Source organism: Galleria mellonella, unplaced genomic scaffold (genome assembly GCF_026898425.1).
Source record: "Galleria mellonella isolate WM207_F2 unplaced genomic scaffold, CSIRO_AGI_GalMel_v1 utg132, whole genome shotgun sequence".
In the NCBI taxonomy this organism is placed as follows: Eukaryota; Metazoa; Arthropoda; class Insecta; order Lepidoptera; family Pyralidae; genus Galleria; species Galleria mellonella.
Window position 1 is genome coordinate 431469 of NW_026441989.1, and position 25340 is coordinate 456808.

A 25340-nucleotide genomic window follows, 5' to 3' on the forward strand; every position below is an offset into this window, starting at 1 on the left:
TCTACTGGCAACTAATTTGTAAAATTTTGGCATGGTTGATTTTTACGGTACCGAGTGAATTAAAACCGTTTTGTGAAATTATTATGAAAATGGAGTGGAAACCTGAACAAGAAGGATTAAGACAAATATTAACACTTCTTAAGGAGTCTCAATCTCCAGATACAGCGACACAAAGAGCTGTTCAACAAGTATCCTTTTCATAGTTTTGGTCGATACATTTCATCGGCGTGGATATTTTTTATGCTTCTAACCGCCTTATTTTCTATTTAGGTTTAATTTCTATCATATGTGTAAATATTTTGATGAATTTATTACATGTTTCATTACAAATGCTTTTTTATGAGGTGTGCGTCTCATCTCGACGCTTGTGATAAAATCGATTTTCCGACATGACAGTCATTGACATCTTTGATATACTTCCTTAGCAAATGTTCTCAGAAATTGGAAGAATTAAACAAGTACCCGGATTTTAATAACTATCTTATATTCGTATTGACTAAACTACACAATGAAGAAGAACCAACAAGATCACTGAGTGGTTTGATTTTGAAAAATAATGTAAAATCACATTACAATAGCTTTTTGCCTGAGGTAGCAGAATTCATAAAACGTGAATGTTTGTCTGCTGTCGGAGATCCTTCACCACTGATCCGTGCAACAGTTGGCATTATTATTACTACAATTGCAAGCAAGGGTGAATTAACCTCCTGGCCTGAACTCTTGCCAGCTTTATGTCAGATGCTTGACTCGCAAGACTACAATGTTTGTGAGGTATGAAATGGTTTAGTGCTAAAAATATTTATTGTACTGTTCTGATTCTTTTAAAAAAGACTATTTTTAACTTTCTAGGGTGCATTTGGAGCTTTGCAAAAAATATGTGAAGATACAACTGAGCTACTGGACAGTGATGCATTAAATAGGCCGTTGAATGTATTAATACCAAAATTTCTACAATTCTTCAGACATTCATCACCAAAAATCCGATGCCATGCAATTGCTTGTGTTAATTATTTCATTTTGGGCAGAACACAGGCCCTTATGATGCACATTGACGCTTTCATTGAGGTAAACTATTGAAATCTTTATATTAGATTATTCTTTGCTTAGGTTCCATATTTGCTCATTGAGTATCATAATATACTTTATTTATATAGAACTTATATATTTATATGAAATTTGCAGAATTTATTCCACTTAGCAGCTGATGAAGATGCAGATGTTAGAAAAAATGTTTGTCATGCACTAGTGTTACTTTTGGAAGTTCGTTTGGATAGACTTATACCGCATTTGCCCAACATAATTGAGGTAAGTAGTGATGAATTAGTTCTTTGTATATGCAGAACAGGTAAATAATATGTTTCATTTGTTGCAGTATATGTTGGTACGGACCCAAGATCCAGAGGAAGGTGTGGCTTTAGAGGCATGTGAATTTTGGTTATCTCTAGCAGAACAGAATGTTTGTAGAGAGGTAAGTGATGATTTTTAATTAATTATTTTACTCATCATAACATTAAAAAAATCACAAAAAGTTTATTTATTTATTCATTTTATACTTTATTGCAAAAGTTATGAGTATTATTTACTTTTAAATGTATGTAATAAGTATATATATATAATAAAAAGTAATATTGTCATTAAAGGCAAATATTTAAAAAATGTTTAGTTAATTATTATTAAAATGTTCCTGTTACTTAGAGATTTTGCCACACTCGGAAAGAATACTTGGAATAAAATCCTATCCTAATCCTAAGTTATAGCCGTGTCAGTTCTTGCATAGAACAGATCACTCTTTTCCCGTGGGTGGCAGGCAACTAAGGGAACTTATAATTAAGGGATGAGCAGCAGTGTCCCTCTTAAAACATCATTAAAGGCCTAACTGTGGTTACCAACCAGCCTGCCAAGCATGACAACTACTAACAAAACCTACCAATGGCAAACACCATGAAAAAACGGCCTCCAGTCCCTGGTAGCTTCGCTATTCCTTAGGTAATGGTAATTGCAGAACAAGGGGTCCTAAGAATATCCAGCAGAGATTCTGCTACCAACCAAGATGATTGGACCTGGTGATATACAATACATAAATTTTGAGGACTGATGGGAAGATTGTGGAACTGGAAAAAGATATAAATGATCTTTTAATCTTACCAGATTAAAAGATCATTTATATCTTTTTAGTGGTGGTAGAATAAGTTACCACTTATTCTACAACCCTGAAGGCAGCCATCTGTCCCATGGTAGTGTTGGATTCATCGATCGTCAAATCAACAATTATACATCAATTATATATCAACAACGTTAATACTGTTTTAAAGATTGAGAATGTGTCTACAAGGGCAATATACCTGATATACTATATATATGTATATTCATTCAGAATTACCAAAAGATATTTGCTGAAGGTTATACAGATAAATGTGTCGACCGTGACACACTCCAATGATGTTATGTACGTATGTGGTAATGTATAAGGACATTACAAGAGCCATACATTCCTCTAATATTCAATATTAATGGGGGACTTCAACGCTAAATTGGGTACAAGGAAAGATGATGAGAATGGGGAACTACGGTATTGGGCAGCGAAATCCTAGGGGACAGCAGTTGGTTGACTTCATAGAGAAGGAGGGACTCTTGATAATGAATTCCTTCTAATTATTATTTAAAATAGCTAGTCATCTGACACTATACCGATGATATCCCAAACGTCAGTTTGCAGGAGATTAAAAAGGCTCTCAAACAGCTTAAAACGGCAAGGCACCCGGGAAGGACGGAATTACAGCAGAGCTGAGAGCGGATGGAAAACCGGTACTTGTAGTCCTTCAGAAGCTATTTAATTTCGTCATTTATAACGGTGTTACGTCAGAGAAGTGGAGCAGAAGTGCTCTTAGTAGTCCTGTTCTTTAAGAAGGGTAATAATACCCTATTGAAGAACTATAGATCGACATCCCTTCTAAATCTTGTCTACGTACTGTTTTTGAGTGTCCTGAGTCTTTCGCACAAACTCGACGACTTTCAGTCACCCGAACAAGCTGGCTTCCAAAAGATCTTTAGCACCATAGACCACATACATACGCTACGGCAGATTGGACAGAAGATCGAAGAGTATAATCTGCCTCTATATGTGGCGTTTGTGGACTATAAGGAAGTCTTTGACTCGCTCGCGACATGGTTGGTATGACAGTCTCTCCAGCGGTTTCAGATTAACTACGATAGGTACGTGACCTATTGATAGGTACGAGAATATTGAAGTGTTGAAGTGTATGTACATTGTACAGTAAGGCAATGATGTCTATCCGAGTACAGAACCAGAGTATGAAACCCATCTCAGTGCAGAAAGGTGTAAGACAGGAAGACGTAATATCTCCGAAACTGTTCACAGCTGCATTGGAAGATGTTTTCAAACTCTTGGACTAGAAAAGATATGGTATATACATTATTGGCGAGTACATCACTCAACTTCGATTTGCTGATGCTATATTAATCATGGCGGAATCCCTGGAAGATTTGAATATTATCCCCAATGACCTCAATGGTGCTTTTAACAATTAGGTCTTAAGATGAACATGGATAAGTTATACCATGTCTAAAATATAGCTGGGACAAGTTGTCTGAATAGGCACGTTCAACTTCGACCGAAAAGTCAACCGACGAATCCAACTCCGCTGGGCAGCGTTCGGAAAACTACGCCATATCTTTTCATCCAAAATACCTCAAAGTTTGAAGATGAAGATCTTACCAGTGCATCTTGCCAGTGATGACTTATGGAACTGATATATGGTCCTACACGATTGCCCATATGCAAAAGCTTCAAATTACTCAGCGAGCGATTGAGAGAGCTATGCTCAAGGAGTTTTTTTATGTGACGGAATCCGAAACAAGGATATCTGCAAAATGATGGAGTGACGATTTCAAATTCATTGCTGGCAGTCAATGGATGCAGGTGGCTCAGGACCATTCCTTATGGCACTTTAAGGGAGGAGGCCAGCAGTGGATGGATAGTTACTGAAATGATGATGATGAAGTTATTATTAATAACTTATTATTATTTGGCTATATGGTCCCGACATAGAATAGGCCACCCATTTCTATTTCGTGAGTGTCATAACAGCCGACTAAGGGAAGGCGAGGAATGGACAGCAATGTTCCTCTTAAAATATCTTTAAAGCCTGACTGTGGTTGCCATATATATATATATATATATATATATATATATATATATATATATATATATATATATATATATATATATATATAATATATATATATATATATATAGAAGTTAATATTTTATTTTTCATTTAATTTCAGTTTTCATTCCTTTGCACTTTTGTGTTACAATTTGTGGCTTGTGATTACTGGTTTGCTTTATTTTTTGCTATTATGTCGTCCTCATCTTCTGAAAGGTTCCGACCACTACTTTGGATGATTCTTACATTTTAGGAATAAAAAACAGTAGTATACCATATGTATGAATGAAAGAGTAAATTTGTATTTTTTACTACAAGGTGGGTTTGTTTTTGAACTTATTTTATCTATTGGTATGTAATGATATAATCTAAGATACAGCTGGTGTCTACTTCAACCGCCCCAGTTATTAAAATTAGATTTATAGTCATCCTATGAATTCTATAAATTGACAAGGACAAATAAATTTCAGTACTTATTCTAAATATAGAATGTAATAAGTAAAAGAATGTCTAAATTAGCATTTGGGTACTGTTTTAATGAAGTTGTTTTTTTGGACACTGACTGCGAGTCTTGTTATTATTGACTAGCTGATGCCCGCTACTTTGTCCGTGTGGTATTTGTTATCCCTTCGATGAACATTTTTAACCTTCTTATTGTAGTGAACTATGTCTGGGAATACTGGTCAAAATTACTTTAAGTAGGTTGTGTACTAAACTGTATAAGTTACTATAGTTTTTTGACTATTCTATGGAAACTCTTTAATTTTCCGTGATTAAAATTAAAAATGTTGATCGGGGATGTAAGGTACAACCATGCAAAATTTAAATTGTTAATAAACAGTTATGGAGATTCACCTGTACAAACAAACAGAGAAATAAATTGTTTTTAAAAGATCTAGATGTGTTCTATTCTGACATCCCCCTAACTCAGTTTTTAGCATTTTTTTTCTATGTATAAACATTCGACCTCTACAGTTTTATTATATGTATAGATAAAAGACATTGTGAATTAAATATTTCCAGGTCCTCGGTCCACGTTTACCGGCCCTGCTGCCTGTCTTGGTGCGTGGTATGCGCTACTCGGAGATGGATGTGATCCTGTTGCGAGGTGACCGTGACGACGACGCCGATGATGCTGAACCTGACCGCGAGTCAGACATACGGCCCCGTTTTCACAAGCCACGTTCACATACCATCAAACATAATGGTGAATACTTTGTTTACTTTCTTAAATATTATGGATATTTTATGATTTTTTGTTACAAAAAAAAAAATAGATTTCAATTTTGATAAAATTTGTATGATACTGTACATAGATCCCATTAATTCACTTTAGTCAAATTCAATGAAATCTTGTAATAATTAGTAAATATATTTTAATTCAAAAATCGAATAAGATGAGGGTATCATTAGTTTGTTATTGAAATAACACAATTTGTGGGTAGCGGGCGCAGGCGACAGTAACATGTCGGGTGGCGGTGAGTCGGACGATGAAGACGACGGCGGTGCAGACGCAGATGACGGCTCGCTCTCGGACTGGAACCTGCGCAAGTGCAGCGCCGCCGCTCTCGATGTGCTTGCCAACGTGTTCGGCGCTGACTTACTGCCAGTACTCTTTCCTATCCTAAAAGAGACACTTTTCCATGAAGAATGGGTAATTAAGGTTAGTATTCCAGATTTATATATTAGAAGCTATTCTGACTTGTGAAGATTGTGAGCCAACATAACTAAGCTTGAGCACATTAAGAGAGTATCAAAACTCAATATTCATTTCATGTGATTAAAATAAAATGTAGAAATAAATTAATGTTATGTATAATAATATATTAATGTAATTATTAATATTCTATAATTCATACTACTAACAATACTTTTAATAAAAAAATCTAAATAGTTTGAACATTTAAATCACTTGATCACTCTCGAGGTTGTCAGCGCGACGCTTGCGATGCCTTATCCATTTTTAACGAAGCCTAAACACATATTCATAAAATAAAAATTATTTTTGTTATATTTCACCTCTTCTTTTAGTAACAGCACAATGCTTATCACTAGATTGATCATTTTTTTATTATTATAAATAATATGCCAATCCCCATTTTGAAGTTCTTCAGTAATAATTCCACATACTTTGATTTTATAACCAATTTTATAGTTGTGCGAGAATGTAAAGTGGACTGTATGTACGATAAGTTCTTTGAAATATTTGAGAATGCGAAAAACGACAAGTTGTTTTAAAAGCAGTACTAAATTACCTAGATTCAAAATTAGTTCAAATGACTTACCCTTTGATTAGCGAAAATTCCTTTTACAACATACTCAGATCACTCAGTTCCCTAAAGCATGCTAAAGTTACCTGAGATTACCTCGTAAATGTTATAAGAACTAAGGGTTTCGATCTTGAATCTTCCGACAGACGTTTCAATCTTAAATCCTTTTAAATATTTAAGAACGACACGAGAAATTATCTGTTGTGTAGTTCTTTTATAAAACAAAAATATTAAATTCAAAAACTAGTCACACGATTGTGAAATTAAATGTTATACTTATTAAATACTTTATGAGCGACAACGACAAAACTGTTCTGTTTCTGTATTTAAGAGCAGACACCAACAACTTTTTTTTATCTTACTACCTCCAATCAAAATTATTAATTGCCACATACAAGAATAAATGTTTTTATGAATTATCGAGAATGTTGCCATGCAATTATTACATCTAAAGTGAACATTCCGCCCACCTAAATACAAGGTATTTAAACGAAAATAAATAATAATAATACACAAAGAAGTACAATTATGAATCTTAATAAAGTTTACTAATATAATTTGAAATTACAGCTATTAAGAATAAATAATTTAGCGAAAATATTTTAATAACATATAGGCAATGGACAAATTTTAACAACTGGTCTTTTGTATTGACCGGTTACAGTTTTTACTGTTACAACCCTACAGACACCATCATGTCCGGGATGCAAAGCGATGATACGACCCATAGTCCATTTTAAGGGGCTTGATTGTTCATTTACAATTAGTACTAATGTACCGATAGCTATATTAGTATAATTTTTATCCCATTTAGCCTTTTGGTTAAGCGTGTGTATATATTCACGTTGGTACCTACGCCAAAAGTCCTGATGGATTTTTTTAACTAGCTTCCATCGCTGAAGGATGCTAATAGTTTGATTGGTTATATTTTCTTCCGGAATAGTCGACAAAGGTTCCAATGTCAAGAAATGGCCTGGGGTTAACACTGAAAAATCGTTAGCATCAGAGCTGAGTGGCGACAGAGGACGAGAATATAACATTGATTCTATCTGAGTTAAAATTGTATAAAATTCTTCAAAGGTTAATCTTTGAAGACCTATAACCCGAACCAGATGAGCCTTGACAGACTTTATTCCAGCTTCAGCCAACCCATTAAAATGCGGGCTACCAGGTGGGCTTAACGAAAATTTTATTTCTTGAGATTCTGAAATCTCTTTCATGATCGAAGCAAGATAGTTACTAGCACCAACGAAATTTCTTCCTTGGTCCGATATAATATGGCTACAACGACCTCTTCGTGCGATAAATCTTTTTAATGCGGCTAAAAAGGCTTCAGTTGTAAGTTCTGAGGCAAGCTCTAGATGAATGGCCTTGGTGGCAGTGCACACAAAAACGCAAATGTAGCCTTTATAGGTCTTTACGCCCCTACCACGACCTAACGCAATATCAAAAGGACCGCCGTAATCAACGACAACATTTGAAAAAGGTTTAATTTGATTGATACGATAAGCGGGCAGATTGCCCATAAGAGGGGCTGGAGCCGGCTGAGGCTTAGCCCGAAAACATTTCATACAACCAGCTATGACAGATCGAATCGCTCTCTTAGGTGACAGAATCCAAAAATTTTGCGCCAGTATATTCTGAAGTGTTTGTGCACCAGGATGCATAAACTTTTTGTGACAATCATCAATTATGAGATGAGTTAGGCGATGATCGCGAGGTAAGAGAAGGGGGTGCTTGACATTATAATTTACATTGGCATTAGCCAGTCGTCCGCCCACCCTCAAAAGTCCCGCAACATCGAGGAACAACGACAATTTACGTAAGCTTTTAGGAAGTAAATTCGAACGGTTTCTTTTCAAATTATCAATTTCCTTCGAAAAGGTAGTTTGCTGGACATATTTAATTAAATACATAAAAGATTTATTCGTTTCAGACGACAATAAAGGACCAAAATTTTTTTCATTTGAACTGCTTCGACGCGAGTTATGAATAAACCGGAAACAAAACGACAATACACGTTTCAAAGTTATTAGCAACGAGAATTTATTTAATAACTGATCGACAAAGTTGACATTAGAAGAAGTTTGAAGACAAAGAATCTTTTGCTCTGCTTGAACGTCATGAGAAGATGGCAAAATTAACAATGATTCTGGCCAATTTTCTTCAGGTTCAGATAGCCATACTGGCCCCTTCCACCAACATTTATGTTTAACTAAGTCAGCTGGATGCATGCCGCGTGATCCTCCATCAGCAGGATTAAAATTTGTACTAACATGATGCCAACATTCAGGAGAGACTATGTCTTGGATATGACTTACTCTATTAGCTACAAACGTCTGCCATTTAGATGGGCATGACGTTATCCACGACAAAGCAACAGTAGAATCTGACCAAGCAAAAATGTTATTTATATCATGCAGTGGTTTCAAAGCACTCAGTACTGAATTTATCAAGTCTGCTAGTAAAACAGCAGCTTGTAACTCCAATCGAGGTAACGACAGTTTACGAAGAGGTGCAACCTTAGTTTTTGCACAGCAAAATTCGACAGAACAACAACCATTTGCATCGACAGACCGACAATAAACGACAGCGCAATATCCACGCTCTGAAGCATCACAAAAACCGTGAAACTGTAGAGACACAAAAGAGTTGACCATACGACGAGTGATAGAAATAGACGACAAAGACGATAATTGAGATTTGAACTTCGACCATTCCCTGGCAATATCCTCAGGTATATCGCTATCCCAAGAAACGCCCGAAGTCCAAAGAAGCTGCATAAGATACTTAGCGTAGAATGTAACAGGACCAAGAAAACCTAAAGGATCATAGATTCGTGCAATGTCCGATAATATTGTTCTTTTTGTGAGTCGCCGCTCTTCGAATTCAGCAACTTTAAATGTAAAGCAGTCTACACTTGGTATCCACAAAAGTCCCAAAATTTTAAGTGTGACATCAGAGGCTTCTTCGAAACTCCTAAATTCCTCTGAGTACAAATCAGATGGTTTAATATTATTCAAGAAATCTTTATGATTAGAGGTCCACTTTCGTAAATGGAACCCATTCGACGACAACATTTTAGTCAATTCCGATCTTATGCTTAAAGCCTTTTCGACAGATTCAGCTCCTGATACCACATCATCCACATAAATATCACGACTCAACACAGCGGATCCCGATGGAAATTCCGTTGCCGAGTTTTCAGCCACTTGAGCAATTGTACGCAGCGCTTGATAAGGAGCAGACGACACGCCATACGTGACTGTAAGGAATTTATAGTCTCGAATAGGTTCATCAGGTGAAGATCGCCACAGAATTCGCTGATATTCCGAATCTTTATCAGAAACCATTATTTGACGGTACATTTGTTTAATATCACCTGTGAAAACTACAGAGTGCCAACGAAAACGCAATAATAAATCAGTGATATTTAATTGAAGCTTAGGACCAGGCAAAAGAGTATCATTTAAGGACAGATTATTAGCATCTTTTGCACTGGCATCAAATACGACACGAAGTGGAGTTGTAACTGATTCAGGCCGTAATATACCATGATGAGGGATATAATAAAATTCGCCGACACTACTGATTGGAACATTGACTTCTTTAAGATGACCACATGTCTCATAGTCTTCCATGAAAGAAGTATATAGCTGGCGAAATTCAAAATTATTTTTTAATTTATTTTCAAGCGACAAAAACCTTCTCATAGCTATCTCCCGCGAATTTGAGAAGATGGGTTTATTATTAGGATCAATGAAAGGTAAGGGTACAATAAACCTCCCTTCATGATTACGATGAGAATTTTTAACGAAGTATTGTTCACAAATCTGATCTTCCTTCGACAATTTTGAAGAAGATGTGACATTTTCTATCTCCCAAAATCTTTTAATATTATTATCTAACGACAAGTTCGAAATATTACACTGGGAATTATTTGTAACGAAATAACAATCCGCGTTTCGATTTTGACAACTATCAGCTGAGTTGCACTCACCCATAATAATCCAACCAAATACAGTGCGCAAAGCCCGTGGTTGTCCTACTTTACCTTTTCTTAAACCAGGGAGCAGTGCAGAAGCAAAAACACCAGCGCTTAAAAGCATATCAATTGGACCAGGACGATCGAAGTCAGAGTCGGCAAGTGATAATTTATTTATGTGAGACCAATCTGCAGAATTAATATACTGGCTTGGTTGATGAGCACAAATCGACGACAACACTAAAGCCTTTAAATTAAAATTACATGGTGATGAAGAGTTTATCGGTTTAATTTCACAAAACGATGACCCAAGTGGTTGTGCTGTAGAATGACCAATACCGCTTATAGACTGCTGTGTTTTAGTTATAGGCAATTGTAACCTGTTTACACAAGACTCCGAAATAAAATTACATGCACTTGCACAATCGAGCAGTACACGAACTGGTTGATAATTACCGTGACCATCTTTTATTAAAACCTTAGCTGTTGAAAATAAAACTGTTTTATCACTAAACTTGGCCACTGATGTCAAGACAGTGCTACTTAATGTTTCATTTTCAGTGACAGAAGTTTCAGGCTTGGGTTTGTCAAAATGCAACAATGAATGATGAGAATAGTTACAAAATTCACAACGATAGGTAGCACGACACTGTTTTACTGTATGACTATTCGAAAAACACAATAAACACAAACGTTTCTCCTTAACAAAATCAAAACGAAATTTTACATTTAGTTTTATAAATTTTTCACATTTAGCAAGAGAGTGCTGGCCTGTACAATATATACAAGTTACATGGGATACCAAAAGAGATGATTTTGCTTTAAATTTTAATTGATTATTTCCTTTATTATTATTTTGATTTATCTTGGAAACCATCGACGATGAACCACTTAATTCTAACGCTTTATAGTGCTTCTCAATAAACTTTTGTAAATGTTCAAACTTAGGAATAGAATCCTGAATATCCTCTGTATTCTGATCAAGTTGGAATGCTTCCTTTGTAACTTTATCAAGTTTAGACCACAACAAATGGAATAGCATAAAATTTTTATCTGGCAATTTATATTTTTCTAATATGGCTAAATTTTCTGAAAATGTACGATAAATACGTTCAAGTTCGGAACTTGATTTAAATTTAATGGGTTCACAATATAACATTTTTTCATAGTAAATTGTAGCGATTTGTCGCTGTCTATTATAATACTTCGTAAGAGTTTCATAAGCATTCATATAATTTTCATTCGTAACAGGATAATTTTTAATCAATTCATAAGCTTTACCCTGAACACTTGACAACAAATAATGTAATTTTTCTACATTCGATATATTCGTTCTATTATGAACTAGAGAATCAAACAATTGTATGAATGAAATCCAATTGTCTATGGTACTGTCAAAAGGTTTAATACTGATCTTGGGTAATTTCACAGATGTCTGTGGCTCACTATTGTTATTATTTAAGTTAGAAGCACATTTTTTATCTGTGGAATTAATTTCACAAAATCTTTGTTTTATATGTTTCATTTTTGTATCAAATTTAACTGTAATTTCAAATTCACTAGAACGCTCTTGACGATTCAATGTTGATAACAACTTACATTGTGCTATATGAAATTCGTTTGCCAAATCCTTAAAGTCTACTTCAGAAAATCCCAATAGGTCTGATTGTTCCATAATTTCCAATCTCATTACCGCATAATCACGAGAAATGCGATTTATATCACCATTATCATAACTAAGACTTTCATTGGTCGCCATTTCGATAAAATTCAAATTAATGCCAATAAATGAAGTTAAAAATAATAAACTATTAAAAAACGTACACTAATTCACTAATTGTACGATATATTTACGTAATAATTTGCAACGACAACAAAATCGATAAGTATAGATTCAATCAATATTGAAATCAATATTCGATGTATGGCTGTATAGCAATTGTACCTTTGCCTCTCTAAAAATGTAGTGCTTATTAATAATTTAATTCCACTATCAATGATTTTAATAATTAGTTATCTACCCTCGACTAAAATAAAAACTGCACAATGGAATGCAAAAATACTAATTAGTTCAACTAGATAACAGTTTATTTTAATATTATATTACTATAGTTTGCAAATCAAATTTACTAATAATACAATTATGTCGCCTATCAATGATATCCGGCCGATGGGCCAAAATGTGCGAGAATGTAAAGTGGACTGTATGTACGATAAGTTCTTTGAAATATTTGAGAATGCGAAAAACGACAAGTTGTTTTAAAAGCAGTACTAAATTACCTAGATTCAAAATTAGTTCAAATGACTTACCCTTTGATTAGCGAAAATTCCTTTTACAACATACTCAGATCACTCAGTTCCCTAAAGCATGCTAAAGTTACCTGAGATTACCTCGTAAATGTTATAAGAACTAAGGGTTTCGATCTTGAATCTTCCGACAGACGTTTCAATCTTAAATCCTTTTAAATATTTAAGAACGACACGAGAAATTATCTGTTGTGTAGTTCTTTTATAAAACAAAAATATTAAATTCAAAAACTAGTCACACGATTGTGAAATTAAATGTTATACTTATTAAATACTTTATGAGCGACAACGACAAAACTGTTCTGTTTCTGTATTTAAGAGCAGACACCAACAACTTTTTTTTATCTTACTACCAATCAAAATTATTAATTGCCACATACAAGAATAAATGTTTTTATGAATTATCGAGAATGTTGCCATGCAATTATTACATCTAAAGTGAACAATAGTATTATTTAGAGGGATTGGAAGATCGTAGGTCAGTTTAAGTAAATGTCGCATTGACATGTATTGTATTGCGGCAACAGGAGAGCGGCATTCTGGCGCTGGGTGCGGTGGCTGACGGGTGCATGGGCGGCATGGTGCCGCACCTGCCCGACCTAGTGCCGTACCTGGTGTGCTGCCTGGCCGAACGCAAGGCGCTCGTGCGCGCCATCACCTGCTGGACCCTGTCGCGCTACTCACACTGGATCGTCTCGCAGTCGCACGACCTATATCTGCGTCCCGTCATGACAGAGGTACACACCTATGATAATGACACCCTGCCACAGTTGATAGTTTATACAGATGTTAACATTACCTGTGTGACTGTATTATATCGATTGATTGGTATAATAAGTAGCCTATGTCCTTCTTAACACTGCATATAATAAATTTTATGGCAATTTTATAAGTCCTTAACGTGCCAAAAAGGAACAGACTATTTCACTGTAAAATATTAGTAAGGATAAATAAGGATTAATAGGTTTGTCCAATTATTCTAATCCTTATTCTTGAGATTAAATGGCGCTTTATATTTATTATTTATCTAGACTATATTACACAAATATATAAGATTACTGCGTAAAATATATTCTAAGAGTGCAACAAAAATAAGATTAGATCAGGAAAACCCTTTCCTATATAGAGAGGCGTTAGACAAGGATATCCCATCTCTCCTAAGCTACTTACAGCTGCACTAGAACAATATTACAAAAATAGAATGGACACATTATGTTTTGAATATAAATGACGAGAGTTTCACACACGATTTTCGTATGACATAGTCCTCCTTGCAGATAACTGAAAGTTTGCAAATCATGGTTCAAAAACTAGCAAATGAGAGTATGAAAGTAGGACTGTCTATCAAAATCAAAAAAACAAAGGTATTAACAAATGGTATACATACAAACATAACAGTGAATGGAAAACCCATTGAATATGTTGAAGAATATTTATATTTGAGCCAGATAATTTCTGTCGCAAATGACACAAACAGATTGACAGGAGAATTGCCAACACATGGACTTGGTATTGGTCATTAAAAGAGATCATGAAAAACAAATATATCAATGAATGGCAAAAAAAAGTGTTTGAAACATGCATACTATTTTATCTTACATATGGATACTAAACATGACCATTAACTAAAAGAAATCTTAGAAAATTAAAAGTATGTCAAAACAGCATAAAAAGCTGTCTTCTGATTCATCAATTCGTTCAATCTGAGCATAAAAACAAAGAATGGGGTTAAATTAGTAGACATTTAAGAAAAAACAAAACTCAAAAATGTTATTTGTACAATAAAAAAAAATTAAAATGATGATGGGTAGGACATATGGGGGGGGGGGGGGGGAACACAGAAACAGACAGCAACTGTAACAGACTGATATCCTAGAACAGGCGAAAGAAGAGAAGACCATTGACATGATGGGTTACAGACATAAAAGCAGTAGCAGGTGCACTTTGAATAAGGATAGCCAAATACAGAATAGGATGGAAGGCTCTGGAGGAGGGCCTTTGTCTTCGGACAAGAAAGGGGTGACAAAATATTTACTGAATAACTTTATTGAATTGTTTATGTTACTTCTTTAATAAAGGCTTATATTATTATTATATTACATGAATAATTGCTTAATTTGCTGAAAACATATGTAAAACTTGTACCTACTTATTATAGTAAGTAGGTACAAGTTTTATGTTCCAACTGTTATGTTCGGAAGCAGATATTATCTTGTGCTAAAGTGAAAACATTTTCATCCAATGTCATAAAGAAAAAGATTCTTATTTCGGTTTTTTTTTGTCACCTCATAACTTCATTAGTTATAGACCAATTTGGAAGTTTTTTTATCTAAAAGGTTAAAACTTATCTAAAACTAACAGATTAATCCCATAGGAATTTTATAAAAATGTGTTCAGAGCTTTAGTTTTTAAATTAAAATAACTGATTGTAATAAAACGGTAACTCATCAAGCTAATTTCCACCTCAATGGACATGTAAACAAACAAAATTGCCGATACTGGAGTGCAACTAATCCAAAACACAAACATCAGAATCCCCTACATTCGTCTAAAGTGACTGTATGGGCTGCAATGTCGGCGCGAGGGATTATCGGCCCTTACTTTTTTGAAGATGAAAGGGGATGCACAGTTATAGTGAACCTCGGACCGTTATGTGGAAATGTTAGACAACTTCTTCGTGCCTGAACTGCAAAACTTTCCTAGTTATAACCAAAGAACATGGTTCCAACTGGACGAAGCGACTTCACACACGTCCAACAGGTCTTTACCACGAGTTCGTGAAAATTTTCCTGGCATATTGATATCCAGGAGAGGTGACATAAATTGGCCTCCACGAAGTCCCAATTTAACCCCTATGGACTTTTTCCTGTGGGGTTACATCAAATCTAAAGTTTATGCCAACGAACCTACTTCCTTGGCACAATTAAAAGGAAATATCCGTCACGAAATGGCAGCCATCACGGAAAATACATGCCGAGCCGTCATAGAAAATTTTAGAGCTCGATTAAATGAATGCCGTAAACGCAACGGTTTACTCTTAAACAATATAATTTTCAAGAAATAAATTCCCAAAAAGTATATTTTAATATGTAATAAACATTTTTTTAATAAACTCCTTGTTTAATTTTTTATCGAATTTTTAAATGTGAACTTTCTTTTGAGTCGCCTTGTATATTATTCCAGTTACTGAAGCGTGTGTTAGACAACAACAAGCGCGTCCAAGAGGCAGCTTGTTCGGCTTTCGCTACACTCGAAGAGGAAGCCTGCACAGAACTGGTCCCGTACCTTGGCTACATTCTCCAAACACTCGTTTACGCCTTTAGCAAGTATCAGCACAAAAATCTACTAATCCTATACGACGCTATCGGCACCCTAGCCGATTCAGTGGGCCATCACCTGAATAAACAAGAATACATCAATCTATTGATGCCGCCTCTTATAACAAAGTGGAATGTGCTAAAAGACGAAGACAAGGACCTGTTTCCGCTACTTGAGGTTGGTATACATTATATATAATTGAATTAAAGTATGTACCAGAGGGAGACTTTGTACAAAAGTTGTTTGATTCATGGATGAAATAGTATACTCTGTTACGTCCATGGTACTGCTTTTATATCTATAGGCGACGGTTACCACTTCCCATCAGGTGGGCCATCAGCTTGTTTGCCATTTTAAATTGCATAAAAAAATGTTTTTTTTTTATTAACTTTAAACTAAACTTATCATTGTTCATATTTTATGTCTTTACTGTGTGGTGAAAACCCAATTATATTCATAGTAAAAGTTATTCATTGAACTTGCGTTATCTTTATGATGGTGGAATTATATTGTGTTACATAGAAAAAATAAGACTGGAAGTCATATATTAAATAAGAGCTATATAGCTCGTGGGTCTAACTTTAATATATTTTTCAGTGCCTGTCATCTGTAGCCACAGCATTACAATCTGGATTTCTACCATATTGTGAACCTGTGTTCAGGAGATGTGTGTCTTTAATAGAACAGACTTTAAATCAAAATATTGTAAGTATCTACTATTATTTTTATATTTAAAACGATTGTAACAAATTCTTGCCGTAATATAACATGTTTTTTTATTTGATTGTTTTGTTTATATATGTTTTCCAACTAACACCACTTTAACATGGTCTCTCACTAGACGCTGTAAACTAAACAAGCATATGGCCCGATTAGGCTTATGTTCAAAAAGTATTTACAGATTTTGTCACAGTAAGGAAGAAATTCCGCAGCACTGTGTGGCTATAGCCCACTATTATGTATACAATATATAAACAATATATCTTATTTGGAAATCACACTCTATATCCTGAGGAGATAAAAAACGTCGCTACAAAAAACATCTTAAAATTCCTATCATTCACATCAAACTTTAAAAACAGAGCGAGCACTAAAGAACATGGAAGGTTTGCAGTGTCACAGGTTATTCTGCCTGAAAATCCAGTCTTTCAATATTAATAACAACATTTATTTTCGAAAATTTATTCATAGTTTATTTTCCACTTTAATTCTTTTAAGTATGATATGACAATACAAACATCTATTTTTTTTTTTCAGGCAAACAGCCAAAGTCCTGAACAGTTTGAGGCTCCCGATAAAGATTTTATGATTGTGGCATTAGATTTATTAAGTGGATTGGCAGAAGGCTTGGATGGACATATTGACCACTTGGTCCTCAATTCTAACCTCATGCAATTACTCTACCAATGCATGCAGGATCCAATGCCTGAGGTATATCTTGTATGTGATTATTACTTTTTTTATAGATTCTGGGAAGATGGAGCATAGGACAGAAAGTTTTGTATAAGTTTACTTTTTATCTGAAATAACAATTATATATCTTTATAAATGACCACTAATAAAAAAAATATTATCATCCATTCGATCTGAAAATAATCAAAGATATTTGTAGTGAATATAAAAGACTTAAAATTTTAATGAAAATATTCTTAATGTATATTTCTTAATATGTCTACCAACAACTGTAATTTCAGATGGAGCATTTATCGACATCATAATCTATTAAAAATTTAATAGGATTTTTATTGAAGTCTATATAAAAATTTACTGCAAATATTTTTTATTAACATGCTCATTCAATTGCTTTTAACATTATCAAATAGTTGCTTACTAACAGAAAATGGGTATTGGGTTGAAATAATCTAAAAAAAATATAAAATAATGAGCGTGACATTGTTGTAGGTGCGCCAGTCTTCGTTCGCATTGTTGGGAGACCTGACTAAGGCTTGTTTCCAGCACGTACACCCATATATACCCGAGTTTCTACCCATATTGGGAATGAACCTCAATCCTGAACTAATTTCTGTTTGCAATAATGCTACTTGGGCTATCGGCGAAATAAGTATCAAATTAGGTGAGCACTTTATTATTATTATTGAAAAAAATCTCACACTGTACAGGACTTAATAGAAGGGACAATGATTTGAAGTCGAGCAATAGCAAGACTGAACAACTTTCAGAAAGGTCATATAGTATCATTGTGAAATCTATTTAGTATGAAATGTCTCTTGGAGAAATTCATTCAGTTTTTTAAAATACTAAAACATTTCTAATCTTAAAATTCTGGGTAAAATATATTTTGTCTAGTTTTCCTCTATCTATGGATATATTATGGAAACTAGCGCGACCACGAATGTAATAGAATGTTTGTGAAATGCAAATGTCACTGTCTGGGTAGAAATTTTAGCATAATTTGATTGAATGCATAGATAAGTAGTTGAATGTAATCTATCTTCATTCTTCAGTGCCGCTTTTTAGTTTCTGATTATACATCTTGATTGTAAATCAATTTTAAAATATTGGTTCCATTATTAGTTATTAGTATAAATATGAACTAATTTCAAAAAGTCATCCATATCTACACTAATACGATTTCTGTAACTATTGAATCTATATTAAAGTCTTTCACTAATAGATAAGTTATTTCATAATGATGTAGATAATGGTTTACTATGAATATTCTTACAAGAATAAAAATAGTGGAGTTGCAAAGATATAACTGCAGAGATAATAATCATACAAATATGTGTATATATTGCAGAATACATAATGCATGCATACAATGTTTCACTCGCACAACACACACACACACACACATGTAAATATAAGATTGATTTGTTTAAAGCTACTTCTAACAAATAACTAGGTATTTATTTATCCAACATTCTTCATTATACTTGTACTAGCAAATTTCTGTCGAAATTTAAAGTTTTTGAAAATATTGATATACTTGATTTTTGTGTTATATTTCAGGACCTGAAACTTCAAAGTACATCCCCCTTGTCTTAAACCATTTAGTGGAAATAATCAATAAGCCTAATACACCCAAAACACTACTTGAAAACACAGGTAAGTGATATTAAAATAATACCATCAAAATTATGTCATAAAAAAGCAATAGTTAATTCTTTCAATTTTGTCCTAGAGAGAAACTGTTCATTGATATTTGCTAGATTATTTTTCAGTAGGAACCTTCTTGGTGGCAGACAATTTTGTAAAAAAAAAAAAAATAGTCATCACTGCTTTCTATTGTATGCCCATACCAATCATAATATTCACTTTTCATAACCTTTGTTTATTCTGTCTGTGATACATTGCAATATTATTTATTAGAATCTATAAATAATTTTAAAGCTTACCAGATATTATAATTTATTAAGTATGTCATCTTGTGTGAAAAGTTTTTTTACCAAATTGTGTTGCATATATATAGTTTCTACTCCCTATTTATACATTTTAATATGTATATAATATTTATATATACTTAACTAATATACAGAGAAATTAAACTAATAAATAGTACATTAACATTTGCAAAAAGTAAAATTTGAGCTATGACTTATTTCTTAATTTTTTTGTAATCAATTACTCATAATTTTGTTTTCGGGGTGTAATGTAAATATCCTTAACTACAGAGGTAGTGCCAAACACTAAAGTGTGTGCCTGACATTAAGAGATGGCCTGGACTTGACTATGATTTGTACCTTAAAACAATACTGAATAGTAACGTAAACCATCATCTGTGCTCTATAAATACTAGTTTGTTTAACAAGTCCTGGGCCATCTCTTGACGAGTATTCAACATTTAATTTTTAATAGCAATTACTTAGCGTAAAATTGTTTCACATTTTTTCTATTTGTAACACTAATTTTTTGCTGTTGACTTTTGTAATTAACCTATGTTTTTAATTGTTTGTTGATTTATTTTCTTGGTTTTTGTTCTCGGTATATCGTGTTGTGGCGTGTAGCGATTACTATCGGTCGGCTAGGTTATGTGTGCCCCCACGACGTCGCACCCGTATTACATCAATTTGTACGCCAGTGGTCTGTAGTAATTTTTTTTATTATTACTTTATATTACTTTTAATATTGAATAAGTTATATTAAGTATTATTTCGATTGTGGATGGTGTTTGTTCATGGCTTGTTAATATTCTTTTATATGATATGTTGTTATCGTTTGAGTTCAACCAGGCATGCGATATTAATCCTATTTACTTACTGATTACACGGCCTCACTTGAAGAATTGCTGACCTATGGGGTGGTATTTATTTGATTTAAATATATTATATACTTAATTTCGGTGTTGTTCTTTATGTGTTGAACACCATCCGCTTTCTAAATTATACTACAGCTAAAATTTATATAACTATTATTTTAACCAAACTGCAAGAAAAATTTTCTCCAATTTTTTTTTTGTCGGCTAACAGGAGTTAATAACAGGATTTTTTTGTTTTATATAACCATTTTTAATATAAAAGCATTTTTAAAAGAGGCGAGTTGTATGTATGATTTAAATGCACCGGACGTGCGGATTTTTCAAAACAATACAAGTATGTCCTTTATTGCAAATATATATTTTTTTAATCCTATATTTTTTAATACTATGTTTTTATTGACTCGATTTATCGTAGCCTCATTTAAAATGCTCTGTATAATTTGCTTACAGTTTGGAATGCTCAAAATCAGTGTCTATAAATATGTTTTTATGTGCTCATCACATTTAATATTTTTCACTTTAAAACAACCATAACATATTATACTACATAATTATTTTGATCATTATGTACTTATCCGCTTTATATATTTATCTAATATATAATATTAGTTCACTAACATTTGAAACCTTCAAAATATGTTGATATTATTAAAATACAAAATATAGATTATTGTATAACAGAGTCGATGTTTCTGGCTCAGGTGCGCATCGCTTCGAAACATCCGGGATAACGACGAAAAGGACTCCGCCTTCCGGGGCATCTGTCAGATGATCCAAGTCAACCCGGGTGGCGTGGTCCCAGATTTCATGTTCTTTTGCGACGCGGTCGCCTCGTGGTCACACCCCAAGGACGATCTAAAGGAAATGTTCACCAAGATCCTGCACGGGTTCAAGAACCAAGTGGGTGAGGAGAACTGGCGCCGGTTCACTGACCAATTCCCTATGCAGCTGAGTGCCCGGCTCTCGGCTATGTGTGGAATATAAGACACGATTACTTATTTTATGGTAAGCAATTTTTACAATATGAATTGTATTTAAAATAAGTAGTATAATTAGTATATCTGATTTACATATCTTCAATAATTCGCTATTTTTAACATACTCCTTACTTGTAATTTGTGTGAAATGTATTTCTTTGGACTAGGTAGTTTATATTGAATCCAAAGTCTCTAATCTATTGCAGCTAATCGATCATAACAATTATTTGTTTTGTAGCTTAGTTTATATTTATATAGGGTGTAAGGGACAGCTTGGTAAAAACTAAAACAGTATATTCAGAACATTATTCTGAATATTTCATATTATCAGATGTTATTGTGATTGATTGTGTCTTACTGTACTTTCCAGGGGAATCAATGTCAACAAGGGTCGGGAAGACATTGCGGGTGCGGGAGCGCAGCCGCCAGTCGCTGCTACGGACGCCACTTATTGTGCCAACACGTTAACCTCAATAGACTAGCAACCATATTTTCTGATTCAACACTACATGTACCTATCAGGAATGTTACCTAGGTTGTATATCATTACACTTGGTTTCTGATCGATCGTCGTACCTGAAATTGTTAATAGTCAAAATGATTTTTGATAGCGGCGACAACCCTTAACATTAATTAATACAGACTGTGAGTGTTGTACATAGGACAAAGTAGGGCGGACGCGTCGGCTCGGCATCGGCTCTGCACCGGAGGACGAGCTGCTGTAGGGTGCTAGGCTTACTGTACTCGTGTCGTGTAATAAATGTGGCGCGTTGCATGCTTACGTGCCGTTATATTTTCGTTAACAGAATAATGTGTTAAACCACTGATCTGTAGTTGTAGTAATCACCTAATTGTTTTAACAAGGTGACATGTTGTCGAAATATATAATAATAATTGCATGAAAGTTAGTGATAGATTATAGTGGAAACATGAACCGTTTAGTTGATTTGTATGAAATTAGAACTACTCATCATTATTGAAATGTTTTTCCAAGTAAACATTTATGTGACAGTAGTTTTGGAATGTTAAATTTAATTTCAATTATACATCGAATCATTACGGGATTACTTCTGTCTGCCACATAGCAGTGATTTTACATAATTTTATTTTATTAAGGAATATCATATAAATTATTGTCTGCCCGTACAATGAGCTGGTATTGATTTGGTGTAAATTAAAAGACTTCTCCGCAAGTAGTGCATTATCAACTTACGTCTACGTGTGGGACTGTAAGCCTAGATGATGTATGCTTGTTTAGTATTTAAACTAACTGTTACCATTTACTGCTCAACCGACCGACACGTTGTTTTATTTCTACATACAACTAACACTAATTGTACTTTAAATATAACAATAAGGAAATTGTGAGTGACCTTTACGTGATTTCTAACGTAACAGAAATATTTGGAACGTATGTCTAAAAGCATTTATGTCTCCACTAGAGCTTTTCGAAAATATTTAGTATTTTTAAATTGATGTGTTAACTATATAATTTTATTTAAATTACAAGACTTAGTGAAATCGAGAATTTATGTCAGCTGTGATTTGTGACTGGTTTATTTTGACTAATATATGTGTATGATTATATGTCTGTGTCAGTGTAGATATAATATACTGCTTTGATAGTTTTTATGACGGCTAGATTTCTGCTATATAATATTATACCAAATAGTATTTTTACGTTGTATATTGTTTTAATGGATTTGTATGTTTGCGTTTCTCGCTTTGACCGACACTGGCTGTAATAAACGAAGTATTGGAGTTAAAGGATTCCAAAATTCAATACAGCTTAATATATTTTTTTTCAATGCCATTTTATATGCCAGTGTGGGCTCACTTTGAGAAACTTATATGATCGATATAAAGTACTATTTACGTGTATATTGAATTAAAATAATATTATGTATATGTAAATACATATTGCGATGTATATTATTATTATTATATGCAAGTAAAATTGTTATATTTTTGTTTTATAAAAGCTAAAAGTCTGACTTTAAACACTTGTTGTATATCATTTTGTTTTTTCAGATGACGGGGATCTGAAATGTTTAGTACAAATTAAACGCAATATATTTTGCTACTCGCGCTAGGTATGCATTGGATACATTCGCTTTGGGGTGATACATTAAATGTACAACATTCCTTAGGAACAAAATTCAGCGACGGGCTTTGTCACAACAACTGTAATTGTATGCTTTCTTTCGTAATTTCCGTATATAATAATAAGTATTGCATTTTACAAAATTTCAGGCTTTAGTTGTCAGTAGGTCCTCAATCGGTCCTTAACCTCCCAATCAGTTCCTATCCCGAGTCCTATCTAGTCCCACTCCTTGTCATGTGCCAACGAAGCCCATAACATGCTTGAATGAATGCTCGCTCTTTTATCTTCAAGTTATACACAAATTGAAATGTGTGTTTATTCAACTTGACAGACTGAGGTTTGCATTATATAATTAAAAATGGTACCAACTTAAATTCCCGGTACTTGTAGGGCACATATTAAAAATTATTGTAGCTAAATACATTGCTGCCTCCCGATTACATTTGAGAGACGATATTTATTTTTAAGTAGAATCCTTTTATAAATATTACGGGTGGCATTGTAATTTATTTTTAAGGTTAGTAGACTTTATTGTCATGATTTTATTATAGTATTTTTTTTTCTAAAAAAAAATGAAACCGTGATAATAGATTATTAAGTGTGCGCATGTTTGTGTGAGTGAATGAGGCGGCATTCGTGAGGCACTCCCATTCTCGAGGCGTAGTTATATTATATACGAGATGTATTTGTATCGTACAGATGAATATAGTGTGAAGCATGTCGATGTATTGTACGTTTTTGCAACGCATACGATATGTATATTTATTTTGTAATTATTTTATGTTAAATATTCATTATTAGAGTATCGCAAATCAAATTCTAAACTTCATCATATATACCTACTTATTTATTAAAGACCCAGTCATCAAATTATATGTTACTTAGATTATAGCAGTTTCAAATAATACTACAGAAAACGAACTTATCCACGTATTTCACGTACATTACATTCCCTCATATATTACTTAATAATATTTTGTAACTCATCTGAAATAGTAGAATTGACCAGTTTTGTATGTATTCGAAATGTGTTTATCGATTATAAATCGATTAAACAAAAATCGATTTCTAGTGACAATAGCGCTGAGGAAATGAATCAATTAATCACTCACACGACCTGTCGCATGTTTGATCAAAACAAATGAAGTCGAAGAGGACCCTCGATACATTTGTTAAGAAGATATTAGAATAGATTTTGTGATGTGACAATTCGTTTTCGTCTTGCCTATACAATATACTCAGCTATTTGCAATGATACTTTCTCGACGGTAATTTTATTTTTATTAACAAGTATATTTTATTTATATTAATTTTACATATATAATATGTGATTTATCTGTATAATGTTTATTCGCAAAAAATATCGAGTCATTATAATTTACATTATTCCAGCTCCCTTTACGAATCATTCGATTATTCATTACAACTTAATATTGTAAAGGAACTGTTCAAAATAAACAATATGGAATTGTTATGTCTAATTATAACACTAATTAAAATAATTGTGACTTCACTTGTTTATACAAATTTTGATCTTTTAAGTGAGTACTTATAAATATAATATAACAGGTGGTGCGAATTAGGCTTTGATTTATTCAAATAAACTAATATTGCATGTACCTACCTAAATGTAAAAAAATAGGATTTTTTTCATTTCAAATATACTCTGTACTCACTTTCTAATTTACTTGTAATTATTATGACAGTTCATAAGATATGTTAACAATATTTTGTTACAGTACATATAAAACCAGTTTGTAATACAAAAATCTTACAATAGACATTCTTTTACCAAACATTTCGTTAATAAAGCACTCATTGTTCAAATGTTTGTTTTTCATTTATTAAGTACTTATACATTACTTTGATTGATCTGATCAGTGATGATACCAAACAGTATGTTAGATTTTATTTATAATTTATAAACATACAGATATACAGTTAATAAGTAAACATAAGCTAACAAATATTAA

At 33.4% G+C, this 25340-nt stretch overlaps 1 protein-coding gene across 2 annotated transcripts; it reads left to right on the forward strand.

Moving 5' to 3' along the window:
* Positions 1 to 25339, forward strand: LOC113518058 (transportin-1). Of its 2 annotated transcripts, none has more exons than XM_031913129.2 (16): positions 1 to 188; positions 439 to 771; positions 850 to 1065; positions 1183 to 1305; positions 1373 to 1468; positions 5211 to 5394; positions 5633 to 5850; positions 13277 to 13486; positions 15933 to 16244; positions 16665 to 16772; positions 17325 to 17507; positions 17970 to 18141; positions 19041 to 19136; positions 20036 to 20111; positions 20988 to 21291; positions 21634 to 25339. In XM_031913129.2, exons 1-15 carry the CDS (start codon positions 84 to 86, stop codon positions 21268 to 21270), a joined length of 2715 nt encoding a protein of 904 aa, XP_031768989.1. In that variant the 5' UTR covers positions 1 to 83; the 3' UTR covers positions 21271 to 21291; positions 21634 to 25339. The 2 variants fall into 2 exon arrangements, with proteins under 2 accessions (XP_031768989.1, XP_026758619.1); XM_026902818.3 differs by having other exon boundaries at positions 2 to 188; positions 17325 to 17498.
* Position 25340: the final 1 nt, after the last annotated feature.

Bases quoted from the DNA above. Each gene is read 5' to 3' on its own strand.
- LOC113518058 (XM_031913129.2), top strand. From the start codon at position 84: ATGAAAATGGAGTGGAAACCTGAACAAGAAGGATTAAGACAAATATTA. The intron at 5,395-5,632 runs GTGAATACTTTG...ATTTGTGGGTAG, and splicing joins ACATACCATCAAACATAATG to CGGGCGCAGGCGACAGTAAC. The intron at 13,487-15,932 runs GTACACACCTAT...ATATTATTCCAG, and splicing joins TGCGTCCCGTCATGACAGAG to TTACTGAAGCGTGTGTTAGA.